General features: G+C 39.3%; 1 protein-coding gene across 1 annotated transcript; it reads left to right on the forward strand.

The window, feature by feature from the left end:
- The first annotated feature begins 14,393 nt into the window (after positions 1 to 14,393).
- Positions 14,394 to 14,846, forward strand: LOC129728703 (uncharacterized). Its single transcript, XM_055687155.1, has one exon. It carries the CDS (start codon positions 14,394 to 14,396, stop codon positions 14,844 to 14,846), a length of 453 nt encoding a protein of 150 aa, XP_055543130.1.
- Positions 14,847 to 15,365: the final 519 nt, after the last annotated feature.

Raw genomic sequence — 15,365 nt, forward strand, 5'->3', positions numbered from 1 at the left:
TTTTAAAAAAATTCATAACTTTTGCACCGATTGATCGATTTTTTATCTTTTTAGGTCAAATTAAAGGTGATTACGTCTAGTTATAAGAAAAAATACCATAAAATAAATCTGGGTGATTTTATATGCATAATGTATCAAATTATTGAAATTTTTGTCTTGTTTTTAAATTGAATTTACTCAAATTTAAAAAATAACATATCTCTAAAAGTTCCTCCATTCATAAAGTCAAGTATGCCCTTCAAAATGAGACCAAGAGATATTTTTTATGTTTGCCCCAAAATGAATGACATACAAATGAAAAACGCATATTTTTTGATGAAAAATAATAATAACTTTGAGTAAAATTGAGATATTTACGATATTAGCATTGTAAATTGTTTCTCTTAAAAAGCTCTAAAAGTCGTTCAAAGAGAGTTTTGAGATGAAATTTGAAATAAAAAAGTTAGAGCGTAAAATATGTTTTTTCAATATAAATCGGTTGTTTTCAAAGATAGAGAAAATTTTTTTTTTTACAAAGTTACTTAAAATTAATGGAGCTATAACATTGTTGAACAAATTTTTCTTCTATCTACAAAAATAAAAAAGTTAGATACTTGATTACATCGAAAATGTTGGTCACTATAATTTTTGATAATTTTTCAATGAGCGCTTTATTATATGTTACAACTTTGTAGAAGAAAGTTTTCTCTAAAATGTTGCTATAGAGCTCTAGACCCAAATTTCCCCCTAAATTCGGTTTCTGGACCATTGTGCACTGAAAACGGTTCTGAAAAAAAAACAAAAAAATATTTGAAAAAACAGATCAGCTCAAATTTCTTTGAACTTTGATTTTCATATAAAATATTTAGGTATCAATAATCTTCTGAGCATTTTAAAAAGGTCACTTTTAAGGAAAAAAAATGTCTAACAAAAAACAAATTATGTCCAACGTTGTTTCATGTTGAAAACATTCCTAGGACACGACAAAATTGTTAGAAAAAGTTTTTTTTCTTAAAAGTGCCTATTTGAAAAAATTAGAAATTTTTCAAAATAGGCACTTTTAAGAAAAAAAAACTTTAAAAACGATGTGTTAAAATGACCTTTTTTTCTCAACTCAATTTTTGTTTTTCAGATCAACTTCTTTTAGTATACGATCTCAAATTCACTTTTTCCAATATTTTTTAATGAAAATTCAGACAGTTTCCTAAAAGCCATCGCTCGAAAACTTTTCCCTATTCCTCTTCATTATTTTGATATATCTAATTATACAAAAGACATAAAATGTTCAGACCTTTTCAACAGTTAGTCTAAATAAATTATCGAAAAAAAAGTTTGCAAAGTTGTTTTGTTTAGTAAGGCTTTCATAATTACAAAGTTACAATAAATTCTGAGAGGTTGCTGCCAACATTTGGTCGAGCTAGTGTGAAATCCGTAAACAAGGTCATCAGAAATGTGATTGGTATGATCTAAAAGATTGCTAGAAACACCATAATTCCCGATCATACCCGGCCATGATTTTTCGTACACTTCTAGTATATACAACAACTGATTTAATTAAGCTAATTTTGGCTGCCACGAAGTGCCAATCATTGAGATATATTAATCGAAAAATGAGTAAAATTTTGGTTGGTTTGGTTTTGGTTGGTGCGGCGTCGTGACCGATTCGGGTCTGTCGGTTGAGTGTATACTGGAAAGCGGAATCAGTTGCTTTAAGAACGCCGCATGCCCCGATGTAAAGATCATTGGTCGTAAGCAACTGCGATCAGTGTCGCTCGTCGGCGGCAAAAAAGTATACACCCCGTCAGACTCGTTTCGGGTTACGTTCGCCGGGTCTGCACTGCCCAGCCACGTGTCGATTCACCGGGTGCGTCTACCTGTGCGCCTGTATGTGCCCCGTGTAATGAATTGCACTAATTGTAAGCAGTTAGGTCATACTGCGTCCTACTACTGCAATAAGGCACGGTGCGACAAGTGTGGAGAGACCCATGCTGAGGCTACCTGCAGTGTGAATGCTGGGAAATGTAGTCACCGCGGGGAAAATCAGCATGAGCTCTCCACATGCGCGGTGTACATGCAGCGCAGGGATAAAATCAAGCGGTCTCTCAAAGAGCGTTCTAAGCGTTCTTACGCTGCCATGCTTAAAAACACCGCGATCACTTCTCCCTTTACTTCAAACCCCTTTGATTTACTGTCCTCTGATGAAACCGATTCGGACGATTCACTAGCGGAAACATCCTATGTAAAACCTAGGGAGTCTAGAAAGAGGAAAAATCTTTCCTCTCCTAAGCTTCCCAGAAAAGGTCCTAGGATTTCTCAAAGTGAAATGAAAAATACAATCACTACAAAAAGTGCTGCGGAAAAACCGAAGCAAATTCCTGCTGGGCTTGGAAATTTAAAGTCTCAGAAGGAGTTCCCAGCACTGCCAGGAACATCTAAAACCCCAGTTGTTCCTTTTGCACATCCAGTTGATAAATCAAATATTGGTGAAAATTTGGTGGCGATTGGTGAAATTTTCAGATATCGTGGACTGGATTTTTGAATACTTCAATATACCTGATCCAATCAAAAATTTTCTTGAAGCGTCCCTCCCAACACTTAGATCATTTTTGAAGCAAATCAAATATTGGTGAAATAATGGTGGCGATTGGTGAAATTTTCAGATATCGTGGACTAGATTTTTGAATACTTCAATATACCTGATCCAAACAAAAATTTTCTTGAAGCGTCCCTCCCAACAGTTAGATCATTTTTGAAGCAGTTGACTGCCCAATGGCCCCTCCTTGCAGCGATTGTATCCTTCGATGACTAATTTATCTACTAATGTGAAAGACTCTATCTCTGTCTGACAGTGGAATTGTAGAAGTATTTTACCAAAAATTGATTCTTTTAAAGTTTTGATCAATCAGTCTCAGTTCAGTTGTTGCCGAGTGCAGTCGAGTATTCTATTCGTCCGGTGCGAGTATTTCAACAACTTCTATTGTGATCTCTATCAAAGCTAAGTATTGCCTATTACAGGCTTCTATTGTTTAGTCCATTGTGCAGCAAAAGGCCATTATAGTAGGACAGTGAACCAATTTTTTTCTTATCATGGACCTCGATAGTGGGGGTTCTGAAGAAGACCAGTCAGATGAGATGGAATTCCACGACAATGGCCCCACGACCGACGCAATACCTTTAGTTAAACCCATATCGGATGATCTCATGGCAAATGTCCTGAAGTATCCCCAGACCAAGCGGCTCCGTGAATACCCTGCATCTGCTAAAGCTCCATATACTGTCTATGTTCGACAAATGGAGAAACCAATCAACGTTTTATGAGTGTCCGCGGAACTTCACAAGTCTTACAAGACCGTCAGGTTAATTGAGAAGGTAAATTATGGTAAACTGAAAATCATTTTTTCTGACCTCAATGAAGCCAATCAGTCAGTAAAAAATGAGCTACTGTGCAGATTGTACCGAGTGTACATCCCCTGTTCGGATGTTGAAATCGATGGAGTGATTGAAGAAGCCGAGATCGATTTCGAGCACGTGGTTAAACATGGAAGTGGCAAATTTAAAGATGGCAGACTTAAACCTGTCCGCGTTCTCGAATGCCAAAGATTAGTAGAAAATGTCTCAGACTCAACAAAAACATTTGTCCCATCTCGTTCCGTTAGGATTACTTTTGAAGGAACCATAGTTCCAGCGTACCTTGCGGTCGACCATGTGCTCCTTCCGGTTCGTGTTTTTACCCCCAAGGTTATGATTTGCGAAAGGTGTAAAAAATATAATCATACCGCTAAAATGTGTAACAACGAGGAAAAGTGTGGTAAATGCGGAGCAGTACATGATGAAGCTACCTGTGAGGCTCCGAAAGGCACTTGTTTCGCTTGCGACGGTGTTCATGCAGAAGTTAGGTTATGTCCACAATACAAATCCAAGGTGAAGACCTTGAAAAAGAAAATCATCAATAGATCAAATTCGTCTCATGCACAGGTGATCAAATCGCTGTCAGTGGCACCAGACTTCGCTAATGATAATTATTATCAAAGTCTGTCTGATGACGATTCGGACAATGACGTGTCTGAGGAAGCTAAAGCTCATTGCAGCTACGAGGTACCTATCAAAAGGCGGAAGGTTACGAGCCGTTACTCCCCTGCTACTAATACTGCGATAGATGGTGTTAGTAATGATGCTTCTAATGTTCCGAAAGCGAAGAAAAAATCTAATCCTCCCAATCTAGATGATACCACACATTTTCCCAATTTGCCTAAGCAGAACGGAAGGGTTTTGTCGTTAAACGTACAAAGCGCGACCGAAAGTCCTGACGATAGCTCCTCGAAAGTAACTTTTGAGTTCCTGATTGGTTTGTTAACTGACACATTTCAATTATCCAGCACATGGGTAACAATGTTTCACAATTTGATTCCCCTTTTCAAAAAAATCTGGAAGAAGATAATTGAAAAAGTGCCCCTCCTAGCTTTTCTGATCGAAGACATTCACTGAAAAGCGCAAAACGAACAGACTCACAATTTTCCAGTGGAATTCTCGTAGCATAATGCCAAAATTAGATGACTTGAAAAGCTTTCTGTGTGAACACGATACTAAAATATTTACAATTGGAGAAACGTGGCTGAAACCAGGCTTAGAATTTTCAGTTCCTGGGTTTAACTGCATTCGCCAAGACAGGAACGATGGCTACGGCGGAGTACTAATCGGACTATCAACCGAACTAGAATTTCACAGAATTTCGCTTCCGATAGTGAACCCAATTGAAATTGTAGCTTGCCGAGTTGAAATAAAAAGCTTTCACTTCTCAATCGCTTCCGTTTATGTGTCACCATTAAGCTATGTCGATTAGCAAACACTGCATCAACAATTTGCGTTAATCCCACAGCCGATGTTTGTTTTGGGCGGTTTTAACGCCCATGGCACTGCGTGGGGTGAAAAAGAAGATGATTCCCGTTCACAGTTATTGTATGAAGTATTCGAGGAGTTTCAATTGAATGTACTTAACACAGGTGAAATAACAAGGGTGGCAGCTCCTTCGACTCGAAGCTCACGAATAGATTTGTCTTTGTGTTCAGCATCGCTATCATTAAACTGTTCGTGGTTAACCCCTCCCGGATCTTGCTAATAGTGATCATGTACCTATATTAGTGACTTATCGATCTAATAATATTGAGTTTGTAGATATGCCTGCTGATCTTTGTAGGAATATTGATTGGAATCATCTGCAATGGATAATAAAATGAGAGACTTTGACCAAACAATGGGATGGTTAGAACAGTACGATCGTCTTTATTAAACATTAAACAATCTGCTGTTGACTCACAAACAAAATCACTTCACTCACCAAGTCGTAGAAGGGCGCCTACACTATGGTGGGATGCCGATTGCTCAAAAATAAAAAAAGAACGATCTGAGGCGTATATTTTGTACAGAGAAAAAGGCACAAAGGAAAATTATTTAGGGTACAAGAAACTTAAAACCCAATCAAAAAAACTCTTCAAACACAAAAAAAGAGAGTATTGGAGGAACCTAGTTGGTACTTTCGACAAAAACACCACTTTAAAAACATTGTGGACTCTCGCAAAGAGACTGCGTAACACTTTTGTCTCCGATGGTGAGAAAGGATCACACAGTCATGAATGGATACATGGCTTTGCTGATAAAATTTGTCCGGCATTTGTCCAAAACTGCCCACTAATTTTTACAAACCAACCTCATTCGACTTTGTCCCTTGGAGAAAAATTCACATTGTTGGAAATGGAGATAGCTCTATCGGAATGTTCGAATTCATCTCCGGGATTAGACAACATCAAATTTGACCTGCTAAAAAAACCTCCCTGTGGCAGCTAAGGAAGTTTTAGTCAATATATTCAACAGCTTCATTACCTGCAATCAAATTCCTACCTGTTGGAGGGATGTTAAAGTTGTATCCATTTTAAAACCTGGTACGGAGACACAGAATGTGGATTCTTATCGACCTATAAGTCTGATAAGTTGTCCAAGAAAAATTCTTGAAAAGATGGTGCTCAATAGAATACAGGTATGGGCTGAGAGAAGTAACATCTTATCAAAAACACAGTATAGGTTTAGACAGGGTAGAAGTACCCGAGATTGTCTAGCTCTTTTAACAACTGATGTGCATAAAGCTTTCGAACAGAAACAAGAGCTAGTTGCTGTGTTCGTGGATGTCCAAGGAGCCTATGACAACGTTCTTATTGATAAATTATGCATTAAACTGCAAAATTTTGGTGTACCAGAACTCTTAACTAATTTTATGTACAATATGCTGTCAACAAAAATCATGCATTTTTATCTCAACAATGAAGAGATGTGTCAAAGAACAAGCAACTTCGGATTAGCTCAAGGGTCAACTCTCAGCCCTTTTCTGTACAATGTATACGTAGCTGATATTGATGCATGTATCGAAGATGATTGTGTCCTGACGCAATTTGCAGACGATGCTTGCCTTTGGGCATCTGGTAGAAATAGAAAATTACTGCAACAATCGATACAGCGTTCTCTAAATAATTTAGACAACTGGGCTATGAAAAATGGCTTGACTTTTTCGTGTAAAAAAACGGAGTTTATGATATTTACAAGGAGATACACAGAATGGAACATCTCTCTTAACATGAAAGGTGATTCCTGGAAAATCCATGTTCAGTACTTAGTACGTAAATGTAGTCGCCGGATAAATTTTCTAACTTCGATTGTGGGTTCTTGGTGGGGAGCACATCGCACTACAATGCTAACACTCTATAAAACCACAATTCTTTCCGTCTTAGAATATGGTTGCTTCGTATTCATGTCAACTGCGAATACCCACATGTTGAAAATAGCAAGAATTCAATACCGATGTCTACGAATCTGTCTCGGAAGTATGGGATCGACCCATAATATGTCGTTGGAAGTAGTGGCAGTAGTTTTACCACTGTATTTGAGATTTAATGAGTTGGCTTGTAGGTTCCTTGTAACAGCTCACGTTAACGACACGCAATTTATCCATAAACTAGACGGATTGTTTGAGATCAACCCTGAATCCAAGTTTCTAACAAGTTACCGAGAATGCTTCAGCCTGCCCACCAGAAAAAGTAATTCTATCAGATATTTTGAGTTGGAGGATTGCACAAGAATGTTTGTTATGAACATTGATTTGTCTATACATGCAGAGTTGATAAAGGTTCCTGAATTTATGATTCACAGAATTTTGCCAGCATTATGTAACGAAAAGTTCTCTGAATACGCAAGCGAAAACATAATATTCACAGACGGCTCAGTGATTGAAACACACTCGGGCTTTGGTGCGCACAGTCTACGGGAACAGAGTTTCTATCAGTTGGAGCAGCCTTGTTCGATTTTTGTAGCGGAAATGACAGCGATATATTTTGTATGTCAACGAATTCTAATTTATCCTCCAGAGAAATATTTGATTTGTTCAGACAGCTTAAGCTCTCTTGTTGCTTTGCGTAGTATCAAAGTTAACAGTAAGACAAACCCCATAATTTTTGAGCTAAGAAAGCTTGTATTTGAACTTATCAATAAAAGATATGATTTGAAGTTTCTTTGGGTTCATCTCATTCACATATAATTGGGAATGAACATGCTGACAGTCTAGCCAAAAAAGGTGCGATGGAGGGTGAGATTTTTGAAAGAAATATTGAATGTACAGAGTTTTTCCCAGAAATAGCCAAAAGGGCTTATGACCACTGGCAACAAATATGGGATAAAGATACAATGGGCCGTCACTGTTTTAGCATATTTCCAAACGTTAGCAAGAAACCCTGGTTCCATTTGCTAAATGTGGACAGAACATTCATACGTGATATGACCCGCATAATTGTAAATCACTACTGCTTGAACTCTCATCTTTACAGAATAAAACTCACGGAAAGCAACATGTGTCCTTGCGGCAAAGGCTACGAGGACATCGACCACTTGACTTGGGATTATGAATTGTACGCAGAGTACCGAGCTGAACTCATGACCTCTCTTGAGAGCAAAAGCAGAAGTAAAATGCCTATCCGCGATTTACTGGGACTTAAAGATGTCGAAGCCATGAAGATATTTCACAGATTTCTCAAAAGAAGGAAAATAAAATTATGAAATGCTTAGGATAAGTCTTTGGTTGCGATTATAATATTTTGTAATTGCATATTTTATTAACTATAATTTTACATTTGTAACATGATACACGGCTCTGTGATGGTAAATGCCAATTGAGGCTAAAATAAACGTTGCAAATTAAAAAAAAAAAGTTTTGATCAATAAAAAAATGCGATGCATTTTCCCTCTGTGAAACTTGGCTTACTTCGAATACTGATCTTAACTTCCAAGATTTTAATATTATTCGTCTTGATCGGGACACCCCGTATGGAGGAGTACTTCTAGAGATTAAAAAGTTCTATTCTTTCTATCGTATTAACCTCGTGTCCCGAAACCTCCAGCGCGCCCAAGCGCTTTAGATCTATCTTTATGTTCCACGACGCTACGGTTGGATTGCACATGGAAGGTAATCCTCGATTCCCACGGTAGCGACCATTTGTCTATTCTAATTTCAATTACTAACAGGTCAACTCGCACGCGACCAATTGATATTCCGTATGACCTCACACGGAATATCGATTGGAAGTTATACGAGGAAATGGTTTCAGAAGCTGTCGAGTCGATTCAACATCATTCACCACATGAAGAATACAACCTCCTTGCGGGCTTGATTCTCGACGGTGCGTTACAAGCCCAAACGAAAAAATATCCAGGCGTAACAATCAAAGAACGGCCTCCTACTCCATGGTGGGACAAAGAGTGCTCTGATGTCTACACGCAAAGATCCGACGCGTATTTAGCCTTCCGGGATACAGATAAGGCCGACGACTTTAAACGGTATTCGGAGCTTGACACCAAGCTTAAAAACTTGGCTAAAGCAATGAAACGCGGATATTGGCATCGGTTCGTAAACGAGACGTCAAAGGAGACATCGATGAGCACTCTTTGGAACACAACCCGAAGAATGCGAAATCGTATGGCAAAATCAAATATCCACCGACTCGAGCGAGGAGTCTTCGAGTCGGTGGATATTTGATTTTGCCAGGATGATATGTCCGTACTCTGTTCCTGCTCAAAACCTTGTTCGCGATACGTCTCCGGGTCACGACGCGATAGAATCACCTTTTACGATGGCAGAATTTTCAGTTGCCCTCCTGTCCTGTAACAATAACGCACCTGGGTTAGATAGAATCAAATTCAACTTGTTGAAGAATCTATTCGGCACTGCCAAGAGGCGCTTGTTGAACTTGCTCAATAAGTTCCTGGAGCAAAACATTGTACCGCAGGATTGGAGGCAAGTGAAGGTGATCGCCATCCAAAAACCGGGAAAACCAGCCTCTGATCACAACTCCTATAGGCCGATTGCAATGCTAACCTGTATCCGGAAATTGATGGAAAATATGATGGATACTCCGTCGCTTAGACCGCTGGGTCGAATCAAATGGTCAGATACTCAGATTGGCTTCCGCCGTGCCAAAGGGACGAACGATTGTCTTGCGTTGCTTTCTACAGATATTCAGCTGGCGTATGCTCGCAAAAAAAACAAATGGCGTCTGCGTTCTTGGACATTTAGGGGCTTTTGATTCCGTTTCAATTGAAATTCTTTCGGGCAAACTTCACCGGCAAGGATTTTCTCCAATTTTAAACAATTTTTTGCATAATTTGTTGTCCGAAAAGCACGTGCATTTTACGCATGGCGATTTGGCAACTTTTCGAATTAGTTACATGGGTCTTCCCCAGGGCTCATGTTTAAGCCCCCTTCTTTACAATTTTTACGTAAATGACATCGACGATTGTCTACACGAATTCATGCACGATAAGACAACTTGCAGACGACAACTCTGTTACAGGAGCCAAAGCTACCGATCTGCAAGGACCATTGCAAGATACCTTGGACAATTTATCTGCTTGGGCTCTACAGCTAGGTATCGAATTCTCTCCGGAGAAGACTGAGATAGTAGTTTTTTCTAGGAAGCATGAACCTGCGTAGCTCCAGCCACGATTAATGGGTGAAACGATTTCTCAGGTTTTGGTCTAGTTCGACTCTAAAGGCACCTGGGATTGTCACGTGAGGTATCTGATGAAAAACAAAGAGTGAATTTTCTTCGTACAATAACCGAATCATGGTGGGGAGCACACCCGGGAGACCTTATAAGGCTTTACCAAACAACGATATTGTCTGTAATTGAGTACGGGTGTTTCTGCTTCCGCTCCGCAGCAAGCACACATTTGATCAAACTGGAGCGAATACAATATCGTTGTTTGCGTATCGCCTTAGGTTGCATGCAATCAACCCATACGATGAATTTGGAGGTCTTAGCTGGAGTTCTACCATCGAAAAAGCGCTTCTGGAGTCTGTCTTCTCGTATTCTTATCAAATGTGAGGTCTTGAACCGTCCTGTGATTGAAAATTTTTAAGGGTTAATCGAACTTAATTCTCAAACCCGTTTTATGACATTGTATTTCAATCACATGTCACAAAATATTAACTCTTCTTCGAATATTCCAAATCGTGTCAACTTATAAAATACTTTTGATTCTACTGTGTTTTTCGATACATCCATGATAGAAGAAACTCGTGGAATCCCGGATCATTTACGCGTGCAGCAGAGCCCCAAAATTTTTTCTAATAAATTTCGAAACGTTAACTGCGATAAAATGTTCTACACTGACGGATCACTTCTCAATGGGTCCACTGGCTTCTGTACCTTCAATAACACTTTAACCGTCTCCCATAAGCTCGATAATCCTCCTTCTGTTTACGTCGCAGAATTAGCTGCAATTCAGTACACCCTAGGGATTATCGAAAAAATGTCCACGGACCATTATTTCATCTTTACGGACAGTCTCAGTTCCATTGAGGCTCTCCGATCGATGAAAGATGTTAAGCACTCTCCGTATTTCCTGGGGAAAATACGGGAATATGTGAGTGCTTTCTCCGAAAAATCGTTTCAGATTACCTTAGCGTGGGTCCATTCTCACTGCTCGATACCGGTCAATGAGAAAGCGAACTCTTTGGCTAAGGTGGGCGCAACAAACGGTGAAATTTATGAAAGACCAATTGCCTTTAATGAATTTTTCGCATTTGTACGTTAGAATACGATCATCAGTTTGCAAAATTCTTGGACCAAGGGGGAACTGGGAAGGGTGTTACATTCCATTATCCCCAAGGTATCGACGAACCCGTGGTTCAAGAGATTGGATGTAGGTCGAGACTTCATTTGCATGATGTCTCGGCTCATGTCCTATCACTATGGATTTGACGCGCATCTCCGTCGTATTGGGCTTGGGGAAGGCGGTATCTGTGCCTGTGGTGAAGGTTATCACGACATAGAGCATGTGGTTTGGTCTTGCCCTGAACACCGTGGCGCCAGGCTTAAATTAATAGCTTCCCTGCAGGCCGAGGGTAGACAGCCAGCTGTTCCTGTTCGTGATGTCTTGGCGAGCCTTGACCTTCCCTACTTGTCCTTCATATACATTTTCCTGAAATCCATCCATGCGCCAGTCTAGTTCCACTCCTCTCCGCCTACATCTAACTTAACCGCAAGTACACGTTTGGACCCCCGATCCAGAACCAGCAACTAGACCCCGTACGATACCAGCAACTAGAGGCCCGAGGAAAACTGTTCGTGTCTTCGTTTAGGAGAACATAACAAATAGCTGGTCATTGTTTTTGGCTGTTTGAAGAACATCATGACGCCCCAACAACAAATCATCAATTTTAAAACGCGTTTTAGTTTTGTGAGGATGGATAAAAATGAAGTGAGGATAAAAAATTTGTCTTTAGTTTTTAGGATACTTTATGAAGTAAGATCTAGATCTAATTGGCTCCGTAAAACATTGACTTGTATTGTGCCGTGTCAAATAAACATTGATTGAAAAAAAGCCTGATTCTAGGTTTTACTCCGAAAGCGTGGCGACAAGTACGATTTATTTTCATCCCCAAGGCCAATAAAAGAAACAAAACATTACCAAAATTCTTTAGGTATATTAGCTTATCATCAGTTCTTCTCAAAAAAAAAAACACATAGAGTCATCATATTTTTCTAAATCTCCTCTCAGCAAATATCAATTTGCATATCAAGAGGGTAAATCGTCTGTCATTGTTACAAAACTAGAGAAATCAAAAAGAGGAATATCAGCAAACCTTGGAAGCTCTTACATAAGTCGTTAACAGTTGATTGTCTCAAAAAAAAAGATAGATGAAGGGTTTGAAGGCAAGTATGACGCTATCATCGCTAACCGAATGCAAACTGCCCTAAACATTGTTTAAGGATGGTCTAAATGTAAATCCGATAAGGAAGGTCTAAATGTAAATCCTTCAAAAACTTCTATCTTTCCATTTACACGAAGGAGAAAAGTTATGCTAAATAATGTAAGATTGAAAGGTGAGCTCTTGGAACTCTCAGACAACGTCAAATATCTCGGGGTACTTTTTGTCAAAAAAGCTTACCTGGAATACACATCTAGAGCAGGTAATAGGCAAAGTCACAAATACTCTATGTATATGTAATGAACCTCTCGGTAAACAAGGGGGACTTAAACCGAAAATGATCCATTGGATTTATTCGGCTAATGTGAGACCCAGAATTACCTACGCTTTACTGGTCTGATTGTCAAAGACGAAAGAAAGAGGTGCTCAAGATAAGTTTAAAAAATAACTATAACGGGTGCAATGAGAAGTACACCAATCAAGGCATTAGAAGCTTTACTCTTTGTGCTTCCACTGCATCTTTTTTTACAATTAGAAGCAGATTTAAGGATCAAAAGACTTTTGAAACTCTTCGAAGGTGACCTTACAGGTCATCTCAATATTCTAAAAACTATTCGTATCAATTCCCTAGTAACCAACAATGAAGGCTTGATGAAGAAAAGATGCAACTTTGAAAGAAGATTTCGAATAGTTTAGCCTAAGCGCTTAGGGAACGCGGGGTACCCCCCCCCCCCGCTTTCAAAGAAAGATCTAAGCACATATACTGGTCTAATAACAGGGCATTATCCGAGCCGTTATCACTTGAAGAACATGAAAAAACGAGTCAGTGATCACCCTAAAGCTACAACCCATTGCGAAATGTAACAAAACTCTTAAGACACATTGAATGGCGAAGGATAGTTTCTCCTGTTTTTAATATCTGATTTGAATAAAGTTCTAAATAATCTTTGCTTGCCTGCCAGGTCAAGTTCATTTACTGATTCGTTCAGTTGACCACGAATATTCAACTCATAGTCAACTTCTTCTGAGTTTAAATGTTCAGCGTAGAGAAATTTGTCCATTTTCAAGAATAAATTTATATAAAGTAGTATTGCCAAGAATACAGGTTAGATTATACAATAATTATACTCAAAAACAACAATACAACAATGTGCAACAAAATATAGATACTTATCATTTAATGATCAATACACAGTCGAAAATGTTTGAAAATGTAAAAATAAAATTTTGCAGTAAAAATATTAATAAAGCGAATGTATTTTTTAAATCCTGAACAAAAACAAATGTCCATTCAGATTTACCAAAAAAATTAAAGAAAATACTCAAGAAGATTTTGTTTTAAGCAAAATTATTCAAATATTGTGCCATTTGTAACAGGGGACGGTTTTTTTTTCACACATTTATTTGACATGGCACAATACAAATAACACGGGATGGTTGGGACCGGAGCCTGATTTGGGGATTTGCGGGTGGCTTAATTGCACCACTCTATCGCGAGAGGCCACCCACCTTTGTTGTTCTTGCCAAGCTAATGAAACCCTCCTTATTTCGGGCGGGTTTTGTTTGTTCCCTGATTCCTTTGAAACGATTCTACCTTACCGAAAACAATTTCGATATTCCATCAAACCTTAGAGAAAACTACCAGGAATAACAAACCACAACACGATGAAATCGGTTTGGCCAAATAGATTTTACTGGCCGATTATCATCACTGGGAAGGCTTCAGACTTGAAGCCAACCTCGCTTGCTTTTAATTCAAAGCGATTATAATATAATGAACCACAAAATATCCGAACGTGAAAACGCCTCAAACCAGAAAAATAACTAAAATAGATTGCGATTGAAAACTATATAGGTATTATGTTGGCATTTACATTTAGTAATTAATACAACTTTGCATTGTCATTTTTTTTCATTGCGGGGTTCGAACCTCTTTGTTTTCTTACCTTCTAATTATTTCCATTGCTTTATCTAAGAGTAGCCGTACTATTCAAACATTTTCCATGTGGCTTGAGTTAAAGTCGGTACATTCAGTCGAAGCGGTCAGACAGTCAAGAGACCGAGACAGTTCGACTCCTCTAACTGCAGTGAAAGCAATCCTCTTCCAAAAAGGAAGAAGGAATGTCAGACTTCTACTGCTACTCGGAAGTAGTCAGTGAATAGGCGGATGGAGGTGATCAGAGGTAATGCCAATGGGACTGCAAATAGCCCGGTGGGTAAACCTAAAGCGCCTCCTACCTACACTGAAGTCCTTAGCCAGTTCAAGGTTGGACTGATGCCTAAGGACTATCCGATGTCTCGGCTCTCGACTACCATGATGGAACTAGTAGAAGAGTCCATCCTGGCTATAGTCGTTGATAAGAGAAAGGAACAATTCAAGCCCAAATTCACCAACTGCTGGTTTAGGTCCGGGTTTATGGTAATAGAGTGCCAGAACCAGGAAACTGCAGACTGGCTGAAAGGAATTGTTCCGAGTATCAAGCCATGGGAAACAGTTGATCTGATGGTTGTTGATAGTGAATCTATCCCGAGACCAGAAATTTTAGCTGTCTTCTTCCCCAAAAGTGAGAAAAACGACAATGAAACCATATTGGCCCTGGTTGAAGGCCATTGCCACTGATTCTTGGAGGGTGTTAAAGCGCAAGCCCATCAAGAATCATGTGCAGCTTATCCTGTCAGTAGACGAAGCGTCAGCGAAAAAAATCGCTGATTGGAACTACAAACTGAATTATAAATTCGGAATTATATACCCGCGGAATATCAGGGCTGGTCGAAATTTCAAAAGCGCCAGGTTTGGATCCACGAAAAATGCTGTAATTGCCGAAAAAGTTCTGCCTTCACTACCGAGTGATAGCAAAAACCGGTGTAAACAGCCTGTTCAAGGGAGCACACCTGAGGGAGAGCAAAACAAGCACTCAAATGTACCCTTGAATAATCACCGTACGCAGGGGGAGCGAAAGAAGCCCCCGGGAGCAAAGTTGTACCGAGATGGACGACAAGAACATTAAGTTCATCCAGGTGAACCTGCATCATGCAAAAGGGGCAAGCGGAATCCTTTGTCGCAGGTTCACCAAAGAAAACATCAACGTGGCTATTGTCCAAGAGCCATGGGTGAACAAAAATAAAATCTTAGGACTTT

Source organism: Wyeomyia smithii, chromosome 3, assembly GCF_029784165.1.
Source record: "Wyeomyia smithii strain HCP4-BCI-WySm-NY-G18 chromosome 3, ASM2978416v1, whole genome shotgun sequence".
Classification (NCBI taxonomy): domain Eukaryota; kingdom Metazoa; phylum Arthropoda; class Insecta; order Diptera; family Culicidae; genus Wyeomyia; species Wyeomyia smithii.